Genomic DNA, 22086 nt, shown 5'->3' with positions numbered 1-22086 from the left:
TTTAAATCCATTCTGGTCTCTGACACTATATTCTGAGAAGCAGTTCCAACCTTTCCGCCTACAGTCTATAGAGGGCAGCATTTCACTCTCCAGTCTACATTCTATCGGAAATCCTACAGAAGAAGAGTGAGAGGCGGGCTCATCTGTCTGATTGGTTGCTGCGAAGCCTTCCGGATTATTTGTTTTGTTTCCTGATGTATGCTAAAAAAAAAAAAAAAAAATTAAAAAAAAAACACACAATAAATAAACTTTAAAGGTCTCTCTAAAGGTCCTTTGTGTGTTTCTTTCCTCTGGTGGACAATACTTTATTGTTATTGAATAGGGCATTCGGTAAAATATGAAGAGCTCTTTGAAAATCTGTCGGTAATTTAGGCTCAAAGGTTTAGCTAAGCAGCAGTCACGTGTTTGTGCCCGGTTTACGTGCGGTAAACTTTTCTACTTTGAAATATGAGTAAAAACAGCAGCATTGTTGATGAACCTGGTAAGTACCGCTAACAAATGTGAAATCTGATATTAAACTTGCATATCTGAAGACACTAAAGTGTGTCGGTGTAACTTTGACTGCAGAGTGGACCAGAGGAGACCTGCAGGCGCTTTGTGCTGCATTGAAAACCAGCATCCCAGAAAACGAAAAATGTAGCATATACACCAAAGGACTGAAAGCTGTGGACTGGAATAAGGTGGCTTTCGCCCCTTTCTCTCCCGAGGCATGCCTGGGAAAGTGGACAGAGATTTTGTCGAGGGTACGTCACAGTGTCATTCTTACCTTTTAGGAGACGAGAACAGTTCCACTTCACAGTCACCAGTAACTGAGGCTTTTAAGACGCAGTATAAACCTGCACACAGCTCCCTATGATGAAGACATTTTGCTTATAGATCCAGATATGTGGGTCACTTCCTAACTCACAAAGAGCATTTCAATTCAGAACTGCCAGGAATAAAGAATTATTGCACATGATCATATATCAACAGGCTGATAGTGTTAGGAATTGCATGAAAACCAAGATGGGTTTACAATTTTTAAAAGTAATATACATAGGTGATCACTAAAGATTATGCGCTGAACACTTTGTTTTGTTGTATATTATCATTAATAAAATAACTAATTGGGATTATTCCCTTTGATTATAAAAAAAACTGCATCAATCTACAATTTAGAGTGTCAGAATATTTCTTTGTACGTTAAGTCAAATATCCTCGTTGCGTTTGCTTAGATGCGCAAGATGCGGACCCTTGCAGAGATTGTGGATGAAGCTGAAGACACCCTTTCTAACCCTGTGAAGAATAAAAGCATCTCAAAGGTACGCCTTCACCAGCCCTCCTGATAAAAGCCGTAATCTAGATGTTTTTGCAGACTGAAGGGTTCCTATCGAAAAGCTTGAAACAGTTGGATTCAAGGTGTAATTCTTTATGCAGATCTACCCAGATCTCCCGAAGAGACCAAGCCCTCCAAATGCTGTCTTTTATGAAGAGAACCGTGCCAAGTATCACAAGAAGCACCCAGAGATGAAAAGCCAGAAGGTATTGAGGGCCCTAAACAAGAAGTTCAAAAATCTCTCACGTCAAGAGAAGGTAAAGTTATGGAGATGCTGCTGCTTAAAAAAAAAAAGCACTTGTTGGTAAAAGTCATTTGGAAATAATGGTGAATTACCAACATTTTTTTTCAGGCTCGGTATACGGAGAAATACAAGCTTGCAGCTGAAGAATACTGGACAAAGATGCAGGAGTTCAGGTAGTAAATGTGCATTAATGGCAATGTGTATAACATCAAATGTTATATGACCTCTGCTGCCTGTGCATCTCCAGTCTCAAGCCGAAGTTTCTGTCTTTCAGGGAAAAAAATAACTTACCTCCCATGCCAAAAAGAAGCTGCAAGAGGAAGAGGGTCTTGGAAGACGACACACATGTATGTGATGGTCACATCAGCTAGTGGTAGTCATTTACCACAATGTACTGGTTACTACAATATTACAATTCATTAAGCAGACCCTTTTGTCTTACTGTGTGCTGTTGTTTCCCCTGGACAAAACCTGTACACAATATTTCAATGATTAACAACAGTATATATCATATAGAAGTGTTTGGTTTTAGATCTGAACTTAACTTTAAATATGTGACCTCTCTTGCAAAAACAGGATGAAGAGCACATTGAAGGTGAACATGGTATTCCTCCCAAGCCTCCTGTGTAAGCCACACACACACACACACACACACACACACACACACACACACACACACACACACACACACACACACACGTGTTACTTATGAAGTTAATTCAGAAAAACAGCACATTTTAATTTCCTCATGTGAATACAATGCACTTCTGTACAACAATCAAAGGTTTGAGAACATTATCACGTTTAGATTCAGCCAATGAGAGGGGCTGTCACTGAAAAGGTGCTTTTACGTTTAGTGCTTCATCCACTAAGGAGGGGTGTTGTATTTCCAAAAGGAACATACTGAATATTTATTTCTGTCTTTATTTCTTTTGTGATTACATATTAGAAAGCCCTCTGGAGGAACACAAAAGTCTGGGGGATTATCAGTCAGTCAAGCATAATTTGTATAGCGCCAATTCATAACAAGTGTAATCTCGAGCCGCTTTACAAAAGAGCATATGGGATAACATGCAGGCAGGATTTCTCCTTTGTATTCCTCGCGTTCCTGTTGTCCACACTTACTTGCCGCTGAGGTAGGGTCGGAGCAGGCCGTGCATTAATGAGGACAGCGATGGTTGTGGTTGGGCGTCAGCAGTAAGACTTAGGTTTTGCACAGATTTGATCACCTTTTATTTATAACTTAAACAATCCAAAGATTATAGAATGGGCTTTTCATGCCTTTATTGAGAAGACAGGACGGTGAATAAAGTCGGACACAGGGATAAGAGAGTGGGGCGTGGCGTGGTAAATGACTGAGGGTGGGAGTTAAACCCGGGGCTGCCACTTCGAGGGCCGTAGCCTCTGTGCGCGGTACACATCATGAAACTGCCGAGAGAAACCGGTGACCTAACTAATCCACCTTGAGACAACAGTAACTTCCCCGGCAGCTGGTTGAATGTTTGGTGTGTTTGTGTTTGTGTCTTTAGAAATGGCTACAATCTGTTTTGCAAAGAGCAAGCGGCATCTATTGAGGGGGACACTGGAAAAAACAACGTGACTGTGTGGGCCCAGCGATGGCGAGATTTGACTGAGAAGCAGAGGGGCGATTACAGAGAACGCTGCAGTGAGGTATGAACACAGAGGCACACTGTTGGGGCGGGAAAATAAACCCTCTTCGTTACCTGCTGTACAAAACGGTCATGTTCCAGTGAAGTGATGTTGAGTCAGAATGAAAAGCTTTTCTTTTTCTTTCAGTTGAGGAGGGACTTCTCAGTCAAGCTGGAGGACTATCTAAAGGTCAGTTGTTCATAAGACCACAGGTGCAGCATTTGAGCCGACACTGACAGACTTTGTGTAAACGGTAATGTTTGTGTTTCTCAGGGATTTGACACAGAGAAGCAGGAGCAGATCCTTGAAAAGCACGGCATCAAAAGACCCAAGGTTAGAAGAAGTAACAGATTATGATTGAACTCACTTCAGCTACCAATTCTCAATTCTGTCTGTTTCTGTTTCACCGTGATTCACATAAACAACAGTTGATGTCCAATGTTGGATTGTTTGTGGATTTCTTGTGTCAAAGAATTATATCGGATGGACCTGGTCTTTGAACGTAATTCATATCATTGATTTGCAGGTTTCTGAGGCTCAAACAGTAAAGAGGCGTGTGAAGACATTTCAAGGCGAGCCCAAGATGCCCTCTCGGTGAGCTAATAATCTCAGCGACTTTACAAGACTACACAATAAGCTAAACTGTCGACACGTCAAGCTCTCTTTTGCCTCGGCTACTGTTGACGGAGGTTTTTCTTGCCTCACAGATCTGGTAATGCCATTTTCACCAAAAAGCAAATGGAACTTCTTAAGAATAAATCATCAAGTTCAAAGGAGGTCTTCAGCAGGGTCAGCCAAATGTGGATGGACCTCCCGACAAAGGAGAAGGATCGCTACAAAGTGAAGGTGGATGACAATATGCGACTATATGCAAAGGAGCTGCAGGAGTGGTTCAAGGTAACATTCGGCTTCTGTTTATTTATTCTCTAGGATTTTCTTTTTTTTTAAAACTGGAAGCTCTCTTAACTTTTTTCGCCTGTTACGTTCTTCAGAAATTGACGCCAGCGGAGCAGCAAGACTACCTGTTGGTTAACCCCAGTGTAAGCACTCGCAAGAAGAAATCAAGCACCTTGTTGTTTTTTGTTTCAGATATATAATGTGTCTTTTTTCTTAGACCGTTTTCCAAGATTCATAATAAACTTCTTTCCTTTGCAGAAACATAAATACCTTGACGGTGTCAAAACAGTTCCTTACCGTAAAGATCCCTCCCACAGACCATCAGTAAGTGCAAATACAAACCAATGAAGTCGTGCCTTCAGTTTATTCCATCACAGTCACTAATGATGATGTTGGCTTCTTTCATTTATTTGAATTTCTGCTCGTGTGTTTGTAGTCCATTTGACTTGGCTGGTTACAGTGTGACTACAGTCATAATGGGGGTAAACATAAATAATAATTTGGATAATATTACATAATTCATAAAGAATAAAAATAACTCACTTTGCTTTTTGAACCACTGCTTTTACACCTGAACATATCCTATGTACATTTATTAGGTTGTGTATTATATGATCTATGTTATATTATATCATACATCCTATATACACTTTTTGTATTACATAAGACTGTATTCACCATCTATCTGTAACTGTTCTGCAGTAACTGCAATTATTTAATCATCCATCTGTACATGAGGTTTGAGTTTATCTTCCGGCTCATATTTATTGTTTGTCGCACAGGATTCAGAAGACGAAAACATTGAAAGCAGCAGCAGCAGCAGCAGCAGTGATGAAGAAGAAGTGATCGTTCTGGAGGTTTGAACGCTACGTTGTTGTTTTTGCACATTTAATTTGCATCCTCTACATTCAGGAGTTTTCAACATCATCTTTTGGTCCACAGGGTGAGGAGCTGGAGGAAGGAGATGACAACATGTTTGATTTATATTGATGTTAAAAGGACCGACAGCATGGGCGACTTTCACACATCGACCTCAGATTGGGATTTTCGCATGTAAGACATTAGACGATTGCTACGATGGCTGACTCAAAGTCTACATTTAATGACAGCAGTGAGGATGCCACCATCAGTCCTCCCACACAAAGTACTGCTGTGGCTCAGTTGGTAGAGACGTCGCCTCTCAACCGGAAGGTCAAGGGTTTGATCCCCGGCTGAGCAACATCCTTGGGCAAGACACTCAACCCTGCGTTGCTCCCACTGCTTCAGTGGCGGTGTATGAATGGATTAGTGCTTACTCTCTGATGCACGTCGCTTTGGATGAAAGCGTCTGCTAAGTGAATTGTAACATTTTAAGTACAAATTGGAATTTCCCAGAGCCGCAAGGACAACATGAGCTTTAGGTTTCCCAATTTGTGGGTGTTCGTTTGGCAATATCAACTGATGTGACTGTAGACCTTTCAACCCTGGAGCACCTGGTTTTAAATATCTATGGCCTTATTTTGTTATCACAGGATTTTAATTCTTCACTTTCTATAAAATCTTTCTCAAAATGACCAAAACTGTTTTTACTTTGAATAAAAGTTGTGCGTTTGGGGTTCTATTATAAGAAACTCATTGAGAGAGATTTGTTTTAAAGGGTTGTTGTGATTATAGGATTCCTTATGCGTATATCTTAATTTAGGGCCTTCATTATTTCATAATCAGAATCATTTTTTATTGCAGAGTTCATTTGACTTGGTGTTTTCTAACCTACATGTCCTTAAATGGTCTTCATCCCCTTTTTTATGTGCAATTTTATCAAAGCAATCCTGAATATATTTAATAAATGTATTAATTAAGAATACTTAACAATGCATAAAATAGGAGGGGGGGAATCAGGGCTAAAAAAAATATTTGAATCTGGCCTTTACAACATAATCTGTCTGAGGTAAATCCATGTATCAAGTCATCAACAACAAACACTCTTTATTGTACCATTAGAGTACACAGTACACAGAGAAACACAGTCTAAGGGTACAATAGACACTTTAATCACCACTCAGGCAGATTATTTGAAAAAAATGGTTTATGGGATTGCCAACTCTTTGGTTTGGATTGAGAGGAGAAACACCTCATTGATAAACATTTTATATACACGTGTGATTTATCCTGGAGTGCTTGATACAGGAAAGTATAAACAACACTGCACAAGTCAGATCAGGGGAAAAAAAATAAGTAATATATGATTAGGCCTATAGTTTATATCTGTAAGGGGTAATCGATTGCTCGTTTTAAATTACCTGCACATCATTTTGATAACTGTTCATCCATTATCAAGACATCTAATTGCCACTTCTTAAAGTCTGATATATTTTCTTTCACTCCTTCATGGTGGTGAATTTGAAATCTATTGGGCATGAATACAACTTTTACTTTTCGGGAAACACTGATCAACAGCTCTCACGTTTTTTTTTAACATTTCGATTCATTGACTATAAAATAAGCGTTGGTTTGCATTTATATTGTCCAACCAAAAAAGGCCGATTTTAACCCTGGTTTCTCGGGTGAACTCGCAGTCACATGCTGGGCTGGGCTAGGTGTGAGGAGGGAGAGTGAGTCCCCGGCCGCCGGGGCTGTAAAGGAAGCGCTCTGTGGTGGAAACTCGTGCAGCGATCGATTGCTACTGTCTGATCCCTGTGATGTAAAGATGGATGCCTGCCGAAATAGGTAAATAAACACAATTAGCCCGTTTGCTTGGCTGTGATTTCGGGTTTGCACCAGTGATAGATGTTATATATGGACACAGGGGTATTTTGTTTTTCCTCAATCGATGTTTGAAGGAGGAATTCAGAGAGTGAAAAACGCAGTGCAGCAGCAGCAGCAGCAGCAGCAGCGGTGTTGGGTTCGGGGACGAGCCTCGGCTGTAGTTAAATGTAATTTCTTCCAACAACAAAAACCGTTCAGTCACCCGCAAACGCGTCGCACAGTTTCTACATACTCAACCAAGCTTTATACGTGTCGTATTGTTAGCTGATAGCTGTAGCTGCTGTTGTTGTGGAGGTTTTGTGCGCCGCTCTCAAACCTCTTGTGGTGTGCAGAAATCCAGCAGCAGCCCCCTTTCATCGCACCGCTCTTTGTTTTCTTCACCAAGGTTTCAGCTTACTTTCTGAACGCTTCAATGCTCCAGCTGATAAAGGGTGGTGTTTAAAAACGGAGCTAACATTTTATTTTATTTTTTATTTTTTTGCTTTTGTGTGTTGTTTATTGAGATGTTTGTAGCCTCCTGCTCAACAAACAAACGCTTCAGTTCAGTTCTGTGATTCACAGGTTATAAAGGTGGGAAGTGTCTCCCTGGCAGCTTTCACCGTGCAGTTTGTAAGTATTTACACCAAAGTCAATGCGTCAAATGTCGACCCTTAAGCTGATTTACACTCATTATTAATCAAAGAGCACTAAAGCCACTGCATTCCTAACTGTGTCCCCCCCCCCCCCTTGCTGCAGCCCTGTTTTGCCCAATGCTTGCTGCGCTACAGCATGAACACAGCACTGTCGGCTCATCTGGTAGTTCTGGCAAATGAAAATGGAGGAGGTTTCAATGTCCAGCCTGGACAACAGCAAGCTGGAGGTACACAAACAGAGACAGGCAACACTGTAATAGCAGCACATGTACTTTATATCTGTAGGATGTAAACACACATGGTTTGACATGTGTCTGTGTGTGTGTGTGTCCCTGTACCTCCCCCTCCCCTTCCCCTTCCAGGGCCTTGCTCAGGACATCCTGTCTGACCTGGTGGAGGATGCATGCCTGGGTCTTTGCTTTGAGGTCCACCGGGCCGTCAAGCAGGGCTATTTCTTCCTGGATGACACGGACCAAGAAAGCATGAGGGACTTCGGTGAGCATAAAGTTGTTCTGTCTGTCGAATCAAATGACACTGAATCATAAAAAAAAAAAGAAAAGATGATTATAAGTGCATGTGTCTGTCTTTATATTTGCAGAAATTGTGGACCAGCCAGGACTGGATGTATTCGGCCAGGTGTACAACCAGTGGAAAAACAAGGAGTGTGTATGCCCCAACTGTAGCCGAAGCATCGCCGCTTCACGCTTTGCCCCACACCTGGAGAAATGTCTGGGAATGGGCCGCAACAGCAGCCGCATAGCCAACAGAAGGTATCAAAGTCAAATCTCTTGAAAACATGTTACCATGAGTATGTAATCACTCTTCCTGGATAGAAATACCGCAAGAAATGGTTTTCCTTCTCCATCGATTTAAAAAAAGAGTTTCAGGTCGGAGTGTATTTGTTTTATAACTCCATGGTTATGTGCAGCGATGAATGCTGAGTCAGTCAGTGTGTGTCAGGCTTTATTCTTCGCTTTTTACAGAATAGTCACTGGAAACAACACTAACAACAAGTCAGAAAGTGACCAAGAGGATAATGACGACGTCAACGATAATGACTGGTCCTATGGGGCAGAAAAGAAAGGTGATGTACCGGTGCTGAATATCTATAACTTAATCATCCACAGACGTTGGACATTAAATACATTAAACTAGAATGTCTTTATTCTAAACATTTCTGTTTTCATTTCACAGCCAAGAAAAGGAAATCTGATAAGGTATCTTTTTATTTTCTTCTAACACCCTAACGGTGAACAGAATTAAACCTTTAGTATTTAGAGGAAAGTAAATGAATGATGTTTATAACTGTTAAAGGACGGTTTTGACTGTGTGCTGCGTTACGGTGTGAATTTGATCCAAATCAGTTATATCTGATCATTAAGTAATAAGTATTATGAACACACGGAGGAAAATACCTCAAATACTGACAGAAGACATTTTCTTTTTCCTCCCAGAATCCAAACTCACCCAGAAGATCCAAATCGTTCAAACATAAGAACAGTAAGTGGACATTTGTTTCCTTTTAAGGTGTATCAGGAGCACTTTGTGTTGTAATAAGATACTCAACGTTTTCAGGAAGCTTAACCTGTTGGTTCTTGCACAACAAAGGTGGAAATACTTGAATTTCCAGCAAATCAGGAACACGTGATAGTTCATATAACATTCCTAAATATTAATCTAACCTGTGAGGCACAGGAACACTGAATACATATATATATATATATATATAAGACATTTCACATCATTTAGTTTAAACACTAAAAGACTAATTGTTTTGTAGGTAGAAATTCTTCTAAAGTACAAAACAAATCAGATTTTCTGTAGAACTCATTAGCATGTTTGTGGTCTCAAATTGTCACATCAAAATAGTTGGAGTAAAACAAACAAAAAATGGCATGCTGCTTATGTACAGCGGGTCTTGGTTAAAGATAAATACAGGGAATAAAGTAAAGCCAGTATAGAATGTTATAAATGTTGTATGAAGAATGAGATCGGCTGTTGAGGGAGATATTCCAAATAGATTTTAAAGCTACAATATGCAACATTTCTAAAAATCAACAGACCTACTAGTATGTCATGAGTATAGTTGCTCTGTGTGCATTAGAGAGTGGCGGTTGTATCCTTTAATAAAATGACATCAGCTGATATTAACTTGAACATAATGACTCATCTCTGATCTTGACTTCTGCCTGAGTCCATAAAACGTTTATCAACAACGATGATTCTTGAGCTGTGAAAACAACAACTCCCATGATCCAATGCTACTTTATGACCTCATCAAACTTTGTCTTTGTTGTTGTTTTATTGGACAGACCCTCTCACAACAGAAGTTATGTACTGTTAAGTGTATTTCTATGTTATATAACTATCTTTTTCTGTAACTGGCTTGTGACATCCAGCCTGTTTATTCCCATAGGCATGATGGGTCCTCGACGTCGCATCGACAACCAAGAGAGCCCGCGCATGCTGATGAAAGATGAGGCATTCCCTCAATAACACACTCAGCCACAAAACACGCATTCTCATTGCGTCGCGTGTCGGCACACAGACATACACATGCGCGCGCACACACACACACACACACACACGGGAAGACCAATAACACTTCTCTTTTGGTTCTCTATGTCGTGAAATCAATGGACGTCGATGTTAAGGTGACATTATTGGCGTTTGCTGCTCTGCAAAAGCAGTCTAGACCTCCCACTGTATACTTGACAGTTGTTGTTTTTTTTTTTTTCACAATATCTTCATACCAACACTTTATAGTTTGTTTCAGATTTTTTTGATGCTGGAGTCCAAAATAATGAATATCACCATTTATAATGGCACTGCACAGAGCTAGATTCTTGTTAAATGAATTCAGTGGCCGAGCAGAGGCAGCTGTGTGAAGAGTGTCGTGTGCACATACACTATGTTATTTCTATAAAGTACTGAAATGATTAGCCAGTAGGTGTACATATGATTCCTCACCTTTTGAAAATAGTAACTTCAAAGACAATCATTACTAATGGTTTGTCTTTTATTTCACATTCACTATCAGGCTTTAGTTCCAGCAGCTCTCCTCGTCATTCACCTGTGGAAACTTGATTTAACTGTTCAAGCAGGCATTTGCTGCAGAAAGCAGGTTTATTTTGTTTCATTTTTTTTTTTTTTTTGGTGAATAGATCAGCTTGTTTTCTAGCATTCAAAAATGTCTTTGTATCATGTGTTTACATTGTAAAGGGTTACATGTATCCTTAGTGTGAAGTGATAGTGTAAATATTCCAATAGTTGAATTGCTGCTATCATGGCTCAGTTTGTTTCATCTGTCTAGCATAATAAATGATTTGTTACCTGTCAATATGTGTTGTCTTCACTTTAACACACGGCACTGAGAAGTGATTTGATGAGAGGACTGAGAATAAACTCAGTAACCCTGCTCAGGTTCATACAGGTAAAGATGAAATGACCAACAGGGGAGGCTGTTGATCAATAAACTACAGATGTTTCACTTTGGATTATTTTAATTCATATATTTTCTGAATCATTAAATGTTACAGGCATTTCAGTAATATATTGTCGTAGATGTTAATCTCAGGAGAGTGAGGGGAGGGTAAAAACAAAGTTAGTACAGTTGGTGTTGGGATCTGTAACCAAAGTCAAATCTTCTACATTTTGTTTCTAGAAGTAAAAAGAAAACTGCCCTGGGAGGCGGTTATGCTGCCTTCACGTGTTCCTGCTAAAGTCTGACAACTGAGCTCTAACAAGCAGCTCAATAATTAGTAATAATACTAATATTAGTAATAGCAGTACTCCATCACAAATGTTAATTTATAAATTGCTGCTTAAACACTGATGCATCTGAACATCTGAAATTTGCACAAAAAACCTTAAAATTAAATACATGTTTGTACTGTAGTCACCTGACATGCTTTTTTCTACTTTGTGCTGAAGCAGGTTAAGACACAGGACTTGTGCTTGTACTTCTTGAGTGTTTTTACAGTCGTGTATTTTCTATGTAAGTGTTAGAACTAATATTTCTTCCACAACTGGTTGTTTCTTTATAGCTCTTTAAGGTTATTCTTCATCATCTCTGCCCTCATCAGTCTGTGTTCAGATGCAATATGCACCAGCGCTGTTGTGTTCATGACTTGTGTTAACCGCAACCAGAAGGACCACAACATTGACACTAACTAGTTTCCACATTGTTGTCTTATTATGTGGCCCCTAGTTTAAATGAGGTTTACCTCATGCTCACATGATGTGACAAATCACCACAAAGTACCTAACCTAATTGACTCACAAAAAACCAGGAGCCAAATTATTTAAGGGTGAAAATGCTGGTTGGTATATGGATTTTTTTTGTTAGTAGTTAATAGGTGATAATAGTTGAAATTGCTCTGAATATTCTGCTGTTAGAGGAAATTTGGAGGCAGAGGATGGTATAGGCCTTCAGTGCATTGCAGATTGGTCGATGGATTATGGGCTGTCAACATGTCCATGTTTTTGGCCATGCTGTGAGGTGAACGTTTGCATACTTTCATTTTTTATTCACTTATCAGTCATTTTTAATCTGTCACTTATATACTTGGGCTCGATAACGATTTAACGCACTTTACAACTAAATATTTTAAGATATGTGGGTTTTTTTTAGAAGCTAGAGAAACCCGTTACTATTGAACATCGTGATATCCGAGCCCCCCTGAAGGCAGCATCCTCCTGCATTGTGTGTACTGTGTAGGCAAGTTACTTGAATAAACGCCTCAGACTCTCAGTTTGACGTGAAGTAAGGAAGTTATCATGTTTTCCCATCAGCCACACGGTGCAATTGCAACGATGTTAAGCGGGAAAGACACAGCAGGGAGGGGATGACAAACTCCAGCCACCACAATTTGGCGTCCAAAAAAAAAAAAAAAACCAAGCAAAGTAAGGGAGACGCAAAACCCCGGAACTTGAAACGAGCTAACATTAGCTAGCTTTTTCTGTTGACAGTGTGCTTGCTGTCAAACCAGAAGCCGACCGATGTGTTCAGCTCGCTGGCTACTTTTAAACTAGTAATACTGACTTTTATTTTAGTAGTTTGCTAGACTTTTATTTGTACTTGTACCTGTGTAAGTTTTGACCACTTGTGGAGCTTGAGAAATGGCATCCAGAGGATTCTCGGGTCCTCCGATGAATCCGAATCTGCACCCCATGAATGTGGGGCATGCTGCGGGCGTGAGGATGCCAGGCATGCCGCCAGCTCAAGCGGGATATCCCCGCAGCATGAACAACGCGCCTCAGTATCCACAGGTAGGTTTACTGAGTCATTTGTCTTTGTTAAGTATGAGGAGAAGTTTGTCTGACTTAAATTAAGGGGTATAAAAAAAAGTTATGTTACTGAAGCTGATAAAAAAATAAAAAAAAAAAGTTAACTAGCTGTCTTAACATTATTTGATTTTTTTTTTTTTTTAAAGATATCCAGAATCTGACTCATATTAGATAAAGTAAAACCCTCAATAATTGTTATTTTTTAAATGTCAAGGTGCGGAGACTACTTCCGCGTTATAAAGTTGTATATAATTACACAATAACACCAATACATTTATTTAAACGTTGTTGTTTTTTTTTACCTGGGGGGTTTTCAGTGACATAACCATGTGTACCTTTTATTATTTGTTTTTGTTTTTTTTAAATTAAAATAGTTTGATAGAAAAATGCTGTTTTGCATGTGTGAAAGACAGAATCACGTGGTTGCCCTCAGCCCTCTTGTCAGTTAGCTCAAAAAAAACAAAAGTAAGTTTCTCCCCCCCATCTGTCAGAGTTAAGTCTGCATCTATTATCACACACTTTAATCACCACCAGCTGCACCTTTATGTTCTCTTCAGTTCATTATATGCACTTTTGCATTTACTGTGTTTGTTGTAACAGCCGTATGGGTTTTGGTCAGACCAAACCAAGTACACAGATTCAAATTCATATGAAACTTAATTTATTACAGACTAAAGCTGCATTGTAAAAAAAAAAAAAAAAAAAGTCATTTTCTGTGTAAAACTTGTGATCATATATCCAAAATCATTTAACCTGCTCTGAAAAGAGCGGTTCATATCATTTACAGATTTATATGCACACCTGTTTAGTTGAACTAGTAATTATTTGCATTGTTTCAGCCATAAATATCTTAATCTTATCATTTGATTTTCTGTAAAATTATGTTCTTAATTCAATCAGGAGAAAATTATTGATATGCTTTATCTTGTTTAAATTCTGGAAATTTGTTGGATATGGATATGTCTTTGTTTTTTTAAAACACAGACCACTGCTGGGAAAACACACTTATTTTTCTTCTTTATATTCAATATTTAGTTTAAAAGGAAAGAAGTCAGTTTGGGAGATGAAGGAGGTCTGGAGCACACGTCTATGTTATCGTTGTTAAGTTCCTGTGAACCTGAAATCAAAGAATCAGCATCTACTCTTTTCTCTAGCGCTCTGGGATGCCACCCGGCAGAGTAGGGGGCCCCATGGGGTCGATGGGGGGTCAGCTGCCTGGTCCTTCTTACGGCGGTGGGAACATGTCCATGCGGCCAGGCATGGGGCCCCTGAGCATGGACCCCTCAAGGAAGAGGTTCCTTCATCAGCATCAACAGCAGCAGCCAGAGGGGCTGGGGGGCCTCAGACGAGGGTAAAGTGAGGAGTGAGAGTGTTTGTGTGAGAGGAGGCGGGGGGGGGGGGGGGGGGGGGGGTGATTGACAAGGACAGCTTGGGGCCAGGCGAGGGGAATGGGCTGCAACTGTCAGTTTTTCTCATTGTTTACTTATGTGTGGATTCTTTCCTCAATTTAAAAAAAGAGGGGGAAACTCAAGAGCCTAAGGTGACATTTGACAACAGTCCAAACAACTCTGTTTAATATGAAACAAAAAATTCGAAATTCTACACGTTTGAAAGAACAACAAAATTGTCCACATTTTGTTCAAGTAATCAATTATTGAGCAAATGAATCTCTTCATAAAACACTTAAACCTTCAATTATTTTCTATTTTTTCTTCTAAACTTAAAGCCACTGAATTAACTTGTTTGCCTTCGTCAAACTGGTCCAGGCTCAGATAAACGTTGAGATTTCTTCATAGTGATGCTTATCTGTTGTTCCTGTTTAAGCTATGAGGACACACAATTGTGGGACGAACCTTGAATTGTTGAAGTGACTGTTTTTAAAACCAACAGCATTATGTTAAAGAAATAACTTCAGATGATTCCCACAGCCAGGAGAGGAACAATTTAAAAGAGAATTAAGTAGTGATGGATGCTATGTAAATCTAACCACGTCCATTAACATATGTTTTTTTGAATAGTTGTCTTGACCTAACAACACCCTGTTTTTCTCTCTGCAATCTGTTTGTGAAGTTACTGTTTGTTAGAAAGTGCGGCTCAGAACCGCACGGACACGAGGGTCGGAGTATCTCATGACCGGCCCCTTTGCTTTCAAAGCAGCTAACACGAGCGGTTATTTTTGACTTCAAGCTGCTTAGTGATGCCACGCTTGTAAAAGTGGCGAGCCGTGATGTGAGGCGGCATTTACAGTCTGCTCCACAATGAACCTCTTGTGTCCTTCACGCTTTATCTCATAGCAAAATTCCCAGAAAAGGAGGATTAGTGAGCCACAGGGCCAGGAGCAACTTCCTAAATTCTCATTATAGAGCTTGTGAATTAAATGAAGTCAGAACGAGGTGGAACTGTGTAATATAATCACAAGAAACAGAGCCGCTCTTGTGAAGTCCGTGGCGACGATAATTGTGGGCCTGAGGTGATCGCAGGGTGTGTTAATGAAGACATCGCAATGGACGAGATTTTGTAATTGCTTTGTGAAGTTTTCACAAATGACTGAAGATCAGAGGAAGTAAATGAGGCCTTTATGTTAAACACTTCACAACATGCTAAATGCTGGGACAATGTGGGCAACATAATGCAGCATGTTGTTGTTTCTTCAAATAATGTTTGATGTCGGACCCTCCTAGTTTAAACTCACGTTGATAGTATTCTGAGTCATCTAGCTGAGTGTGTTCTGTGTCATCTAGTCCAAAAAGACGCAAGATGGCTGACAAAGTTCTCCCACAGAGGGTAAGAAAGTTTCCCCCCTTCTGAAACATCTTTCATGAATCCAGTCAGACGTAGTCCTTTAACATTTTACTGCTGTTGTTGGCTCTTTAGATCCGAGACCTGGTCCCCGAGTCTCAGGCCTACATGGATCTCCTTGCCTTCGAGAGGAAACTGGATCAGACCATCGCCCGAAAGCGTATGGAGATTCAGGAGGCCATCAAGAAGCCCATCATGGTACCTCTTCATGATAACACATTGCCCGATTTTACGATAATGAGAGGATCGTGTCAGATAGCTCTCAGTCTCTCTAACTCATCGTATCCTTTCAAGCTGTTAAGATTTCAGTCGTGCTTCGTTTTGTTCACTGGCAGAGCAAAGCGCTAAAAAATAAAATAAAAGCAAAAACCTTTTGAGCAGCTACTTTTCCAGAAATACAACAAGAGCAACTCTCTGTTTACCGTGCAGACAAACAAAACTCAAGATGTTTTAGTAAAGAAGTAAGGTAGTTCTTTTGCACACATCATCAGGGACTGTATAAGAAGCGGGTTTTGTCTCCACATTTTTGGTAAGAGAAAATAACAAGTAACTCGAACCAGAGTGACCAATGAATCCAGTTTACTCTGACATCCTCACATTGAAAGGCAGAGAGGAGAGTGACCCTAAAGATGCCCATGAAACTTATCAAACTAAATGTGCATTACGTGCACTCTGATAATCCTGAAGCAATGTGACCCAGGCAGGGGAAAGATTCACTTCATCACCTTCATTAACAACTCCTCATGCACCATAAATCTTCCACTCTGTGAGGTCTTAGGATGTTTTCTGTATGGATTGAAATTGCTGGACGTCTTTTGACGTTTGAAAAAAAGAGCTCAGCGATGCAGCCACACACACACACACACACACACACACACACACACACACACGCGCGCGTTATACCTTTGTACACTGAGAGCACAGTTCACTGAAGCAAAATTCCTTGTGTGTCTAATCATACATGGCCAATAAAGCTGATTCTGATTCTGAAACACTTAACATGTTATAATCGTTCAGGGTTTTTTTTCCACTTTAAATATGTTAGATTTTCAAACCCATGACTTCCAGCTTTTGTTGAGCAGCTGCCTCCACCCATCTGTTCATAAAAAGTCTCCCTGTCAAATGAACATTCTACTTTTTGTGTTCGAGCGCTACTTTTCACTCAATTCCTGATACATCTGCTCATTCGTCTCCTTTGACACAGCAAAAACGAAAGCTCAGGATCTACATTTCCAACACATACACCCCAAGCAAGCCGGAAGGCGAGGAGGCCGAGAAGGTGTCCTCCTGGGAGCTGAGAGTGGAGGGAAAACTGCTGGAGGAAGTAAGTAGAGAAATCGTCCTCCTCTCGCTTCCCTCATCGTCCTTGTGCGGTCAGACTCTCGAGTGTTTCAGCCTCGGTTATTGTGTTTCTGAAAGTCTCTCAGCTCTGGCTGGCCAGAGTCTTTTGGCTCAGACCATGCAGCCAGATGTTTACAGCTCTCCCCACTCAACCCCACAGCTCCTCACGCACGCACGCACGCACGCACGCACGCACGCACGCACGCACGCACGCACGCACAAGCTCATGTTCTCTTTGGAAAAAAGGAATTGAAACCACTGGCCGTTACATACCATCCCCTCCCTCTATCTATCACTTCCAGCTCCACTCATTGTGTCATCTGAGGCCACATGAAGGAGGGTTTTTCTTTTTGTTTTTTTTGTCTGATAATTTCTCTCCCTTGGTTGAGGAGTGTGTAGGAGTTTTACATGGAGTCACTGACAACAACAAAAAAAAAAATGAGGGAAGGAGTGAATGGGGTCATGTTGTGCAAACAGACGTTGTCAGGGCGGGGGTGAAACAGCTTTTTCTAGTTGTCTACACTTATATGCTTCACCACCCCCAATGTGGTCAGAGCTCAACAATGCAGCCGCACACACACTCTGACACAGCGAAACAAGAAGACAGAGATAGAAAGCATTCTTCTATCTCTGTCTTTTCTCACGCTTTATAACTTCCTTTTTTTTCTTTTTTCTTTTTTTTCTCAGCCTGGAAAGCAGAAGAAGAAGTTTTCCTCTTTCTTCAAAAGTCTGGTGATCGAGCTCGATAAGGAGCTCTACGGACCTGACAACCACTTAGTAGAGGTATGATGTAACACAAAAGGCATTTGATGGAACATTTGAGGGCACACTAAGACCAACATGTTTGATACAGAGGACGGGGTTTTTTTTCAGCCCTGGTTAGAAAGTGGAGTTCAGCTGGAATCATTCAAACTGTTGGAACCATTCTGAGCTTGTTTGACAGAGCAGGGAGTGATTATTAAAATCTCTCCGACATGAAAGATAGAGAGACCTTTATTATACAAGTACAGTCCAACTAAATGAGATATTAGCCTTTCATTATGAGATAAAGAGGTCAGAACAGAAACATCAGTAGTGTCAGTAACATTAAGCCACCTGATTAGTTTCACACCATTAGAGAGTGACGTCTAAAGCTCGACACATCAGACAGTGTCCTCAGCATCCTCTCCACTGTGAATTCAAGCTCCTACCCTCTGAAAAACGTATTTATCAGCCAAGCCTTCATACAACAACATTTTGAATAGTGATCCAGTATGAAGCTTTTTATTCTTCACAGCTGATTATTTTTAGTACAGTTTGACTTTCGATTGTCCCTTAATGTATTCTTGTATTTATGTTTTTAGTGCTTCTTGTAACTGAGGCTGTGGACCAATGTTATCTTTGTATTACAGTTTGAGCACTGAAAGGGTGAAACCAGCCTTTTAAATGTATTTTGTACACCAATGCAAGTCAGGTAAAACAGCGGGGGGGAGGAAAGGTGAAGTAAATGGTTTGCTTATGGGGAGAATGTTTAGATGTAGAACTTTGTCTATTTTAAATTCATTTTAGCTACGTTTGATAACTTTCTTGTTTCAGTGGCACAGAATGCCCACCACTCAGGAGACGGATGGTTTCCAGGTCAAACGTCCCGGGGATGTCAATGTCAAATGCACCCTCCTGCTCATGCTGGACCACCAGGTAGCACCCATCTGCCATTTGTTGTGTTTGGCCGGCTTGAAAGCCGTGCTTATCTGACACATCATTTTCCCTCCATCTATATTTTGCTTTGTCCACTAGCCACCTCAGTACAAACTGGACCCGCGGCTGGCTCGCCTTCTGGGCGTGCACACGCAGACGCGGGCGAGCATCATGCAAGCTCTGTGGCTCTACATCAAGAACAACAAGCTGCAGGATAGTCACGAGAAGGAGTACATCAACTGCAACCGCTACTTCAGACAGGTAGTGGGAGGGGGTGGAGCTAAACTTAGCAGCAAAATGCTACTGTAGCTCAACAGTTGTGCGTTTGCATTAACACTGCTTAAGAAATACTGTTTACATGTATTATATCAAATGTGCAGAGCCCTGCAAATGTTGAGTTGTTATCTTGATAACTTGTTGCCTGTAACACTTTCTCTGTTTTCTCACTTAATGCTGTTCAGATATTTGGCTGTTCCCGCATGAGGTTCTCTGAGATCCCCATGAAACTGGCCGGCCTGCTGCAGCACCCTGACCCCATCATCATCAATCACATGATTAGGTAAGGGAGTGTGGACCATCAGCTCTGTTTCTGTCTTAGTGAAAATGGGAGTTGGCCGGTATTTCTTCTGGATCTTATTTATTGTATTACAGAGTATTTGGAAAGATTTAAGTTTTTGCATGTAAAATATCTTTAACGACCTTTTTTCACGATTATTATTTTCTAATTATTGTAATTATTTGTATTATTATGGTGCTCTTTTCTTTTCTTTCTGTCTCTTTTTGTATGAAACGTTGGTTTATTCGTCGTAGTGTAAAACACATTGTCTGTGAAAGGTTTGGTCCATCATGAATAATTCCTGGTCTGCTCTTCCAGGTTTGCATCAACGTCTCCTTCTTTTAACTTTCATTCTTTGTGCCGTCTGCTTGTCCTCTTTGAGCAGTGTGGACCCCACAGACCAGAAGAAGACGGCGTGCTATGACATCGATGTGGAGGTGGATGACCCTCTGAAGGGCCAAATGAACAGTTTCCTGTCCTCTACAACCAACCAGCAGGAGATTGCTGCTCTGGAGATGAAGGCAAGGCTTACACCTCACTAATGGCTCTAACGGTAGTGGTAATCAAAGGAGAAAAACAAAGATGTAGTTTGTTTAAAATAACACTCTCTGTACTGGTTGTATCCTTGATAGATTCATGAGACCATCGAGTACATCAACCAGCTGAAGATAGAGAGAGACTTCATGCTGAGCTTCAGCAATACTCCACAGGACTTCATCCAGGACTGGCTCAAGTCTCAGAGCAGAGATCTGAAGGTTTGATTCTACCACCAACTTATTGCTCTGAAACACTTAACAAGCCTGTTAAGTCTCGCCTGCAAAGTGTAACTCACAGTGGCGGAATGGCCGGGCGCAGGCGTTCTGCCCCTGATCTAGGACACAAATATTACACTGTTATGGATGCGATGTGTAAATACAAAGGCGTAATGACCACTTAGCTTCTTGACGTCACTGTAGAGGGCTCTGGTCTACCTGAGATTTTACTAGATGACAATTTCTGCTCTTTCTTTAACTCAGAGTAGTTCTCAATTATCTTCAGTTTTCAGTCCACCAACAATTGTCTTCAATTGATTTTGTTTTTTGTTTAAAATCTTTCTGGAGTCACTTGTTCTCTCTAAATAATAATAGAGTATAACTCTTTCCCAGGATTCATAAAAATCTGCCCCTAAATATCGTTATTTTATAAGCAGTGGTTTTATTTGGCCAGGCATAACTCTCTGCACCTAAAAACAGAGCTTCAATAGATGGATTGTGATTGAAACAGTAGTAATTAAAGGGGAAGACTTTGATGTTGGGCTGATGCGCTCATATAGGTACAGTGCTTCTTTAATTTAATAAATAATCTATCTTCCCTCTCTAAGCAATGGCAAAGTAAATTGACAATTAATAATCCACTATTAAGAACCTTATTTTGACTCTCGGGAATGAAGCAGTTCCCTACATTCATCAAATTTTTGTTTCCCGAATGATCAGAGATTCATTTCTTGTGTGCTCAGTTGATGACCGATGTGACGGGAAACCCAGAGGAGGAGAGGAGGACCGAGTTCTACCAGGCGCCCTGGGTACCTGAGGCAGTGGGCCGATATGTTTTCTCAAAGGTAAGGAAAAAGAAAGCTGGTTTGCAGATACTAATCTTAAGGTTTTAAAAATCTTTTTTTTAATGCAAGTTTTGTTTTTTAGGTGCAGCAGAGAAGACAAGAGCTGGAGCAGGTGTTGGGAATCCGACTCACCTAAAGACATCATCCAGAGGAGTCACAGCTTAACTTGAACCATCAAATGTTAATGTTTGCTTGAGCTCAGATGTTCATGAAGCCATCCTTATGTTATTGTTGTTGAAAAAGCAGTTTCTAAATGGGATATCATACATATCTTATTCTGTCCCATAGATAATCTTTCTGAATACAGCCGAGTATATGGGACCAAAGTGGTGATTTACATATTACATAGATTGCCTTGCAATGTTGTTGTTTTCCTTTTTGAGCCTGGGGCCTTTTTTTCAATTTATTCTGCTTATGGTACAAAATGCATAAAATATTATAGGTGTTGGTGCTGTTCAGGAGATGTTTGACCGCTTGTGCTACATTGTGTCTCTTTATGTTCATACTTAAAGCCATACTCTTTGGAAAGAAATAATGTGTTGTGTCTGGTAACAGTTTGGTAGAGGTAGAACAAAGACTTCCATTCCAAAAACATAAAAACCATACTGAAAAAATGTTTGATCAAAAATGTATTTAGAACTTTAAAAATATATTTAGAAAATTATTGATGAACTAAAACAAAAGGAGCAATATGTGGTATGAGCCTATTTAAATATGGATTTATATTATATTGGATATGAAACATTTCCTTCTGAATGAGAGAGTAATTCCGGGAAAAGTTCTGCTTTGGGAAAATATTGAGCCTCTTTTTTTACAGTTGTGTCCAAACAAAAGTCAGCAGCTTTTATGAACTTCTCGAATGTTTACATGGTGTATTTCATATTTTATTATGGGGGTTTACTTTGTTCTTTTGTTTTTATGCCAGGGAGATGAATTCTGGAGCTGTTTGAATTCAAGGGTTTTTGTATGAGTTCCTTTCCTTTTGACATGGTTAACTGGTATTTAGAAAATAGGAATGAAAATGTTGTGTGTCAACTTTACAATGCACCAAATTGTTGTGTACAGTTATAATATAATATCAATATAATATTGAAATGCTGTGCTGTCAAGCTTATGTATGAGGGGATTGGTTTAAACATTCCATGTTATAGATATCACTGTGCCAAATGTGTCTTTTGAAGAGGGCACTCACAGTTTGAGAAATGTTGTATGTACAAATATTTTTGTACTGCCTCTTTGTAAAATGTTTGCATGTTACGCATTCATCAAAAGCCTTTATCTTTTATACATTTTGAGTATTCCTTTTTGCAATAAACTTCTCACAAATGTTTGTTTAACTGTTTT

General features: G+C 40.1%; 3 protein-coding genes across 7 annotated transcripts; all 3 read left to right on the top strand.

Moving 5' to 3' along the window:
* Window positions 1–202: 202 nt before the first annotated feature.
* LOC109988032 (nucleolar transcription factor 1) lies at window positions 203–5949 on the top strand. Its single transcript, XM_020639358.3, has 16 exons — window positions 203–481; window positions 568–743; window positions 1215–1301; window positions 1417–1572; window positions 1668–1732; window positions 1834–1906; window positions 2136–2185; window positions 3089–3230; window positions 3357–3398; window positions 3483–3542; window positions 3736–3803; window positions 3917–4106; window positions 4202–4249; window positions 4365–4430; window positions 4889–4963; window positions 5049–5949. Exons 1-16 carry the CDS (start codon window positions 448–450, stop codon window positions 5094–5096), a joined length of 1380 nt encoding a protein of 459 aa, XP_020495014.2. The 5' UTR covers window positions 203–447; the 3' UTR covers window positions 5097–5949.
* Window positions 5950–6669: 720 nt separating this feature from the next.
* Window positions 6670–10823, top strand: atxn7l3b (ataxin 7 like 3b). 5 transcript variants are annotated; one of them, XM_020639726.3, is made up of 9 exons: window positions 6670–6812; window positions 7413–7460; window positions 7587–7710; window positions 7846–7978; window positions 8082–8253; window positions 8467–8567; window positions 8678–8700; window positions 8938–8983; window positions 9883–10823. In XM_020639726.3, the coding sequence occupies exons 3-9, from the start codon at window positions 7660–7662 to the stop codon at window positions 9897–9899; spliced, it is 543 nt and encodes a 180-aa protein (XP_020495382.1). In that variant the 5' UTR covers window positions 6670–6812; window positions 7413–7460; window positions 7587–7659; the 3' UTR covers window positions 9900–10823. The 5 variants fall into 5 exon arrangements, with proteins under 5 accessions (XP_020495382.1, XP_065805886.1, XP_020495359.1 ...); XM_065949814.1 differs by having other exon boundaries at window positions 8938–8984; window positions 9869–10823; XM_020639703.3 differs by having other exon boundaries at window positions 6672–6812; window positions 9900–10823.
* Window positions 10824–12208: 1385 nt separating this feature from the next.
* Window positions 12209–22072, top strand: smarcd2 (SWI/SNF related, matrix associated, actin dependent regulator of chromatin, subfamily d, member 2). The gene is made up of 13 exons (XM_020639390.3): window positions 12209–12754; window positions 13927–14123; window positions 15514–15556; window positions 15647–15769; window positions 16776–16895; window positions 17600–17695; window positions 18488–18589; window positions 18689–18850; window positions 19051–19148; window positions 19531–19666; window positions 19778–19900; window positions 20641–20742; window positions 20825–22072. The coding sequence occupies exons 1-13, from the start codon at window positions 12605–12607 to the stop codon at window positions 20876–20878; spliced, it is 1506 nt and encodes a 501-aa protein (XP_020495046.2). The 5' UTR covers window positions 12209–12604; the 3' UTR covers window positions 20879–22072.
* The last annotated feature ends 14 nt before the right edge of the window (window positions 22073–22086 follow it).

The sequence above is a fragment of the Labrus bergylta genome, chromosome 21 (genome assembly GCF_963930695.1).
Source record: "Labrus bergylta chromosome 21, fLabBer1.1, whole genome shotgun sequence".
In the NCBI taxonomy this organism is placed as follows: Eukaryota; Metazoa; Chordata; class Actinopteri; order Labriformes; family Labridae; genus Labrus; species Labrus bergylta.
Note: the sequence above shows the minus strand (reverse complement) of the source record. Positions and strands in the feature narration are given on the sequence as shown.

Coding starts and splice junctions, on each gene's coding strand:
- LOC109988032 (XM_020639358.3), top strand. CDS start 448: ATGAGTAAAAACAGCAGCATTGTTGATGAACCTG. Junction 1,573..1,667: donor ATCTCTCACGTCAAGAGAAG/GTAAAGTTATGG, acceptor ATTTTTTTTCAG/GCTCGGTATACGGAGAAATA. Junction 3,231..3,356: donor ACAGAGAACGCTGCAGTGAG/GTATGAACACAG, acceptor TTTTTCTTTCAG/TTGAGGAGGGACTTCTCAGT.
- atxn7l3b (XM_020639703.3), top strand. CDS start 7,660: ATGAAAATGGAGGAGGTTTCAATGTCCAGCCTGGACAACAGCAAGCTG. Junction 8,568..8,677: donor CTATGGGGCAGAAAAGAAAG/GTGATGTACCGG, acceptor TTCATTTCACAG/CCAAGAAAAGGAAATCTGAT. Junction 8,984..9,899: donor ATCGTTCAAACATAAGAACA/GTAAGTGGACAT, acceptor TTATTCCCATAG/GCATGATGGGTCCTCGACGT.
- smarcd2 (XM_020639390.3), top strand. CDS start 12,605: ATGGCATCCAGAGGATTCTCGGGTCCTCCGATGAATCCGAATCTGCAC. Junction 18,590..18,688: donor TGCTCATGCTGGACCACCAG/GTAGCACCCATC, acceptor TTTGTCCACTAG/CCACCTCAGTACAAACTGGA. Junction 19,149..19,530: donor ATCATCAATCACATGATTAG/GTAAGGGAGTGT, acceptor CTCTTTGAGCAG/TGTGGACCCCACAGACCAGA.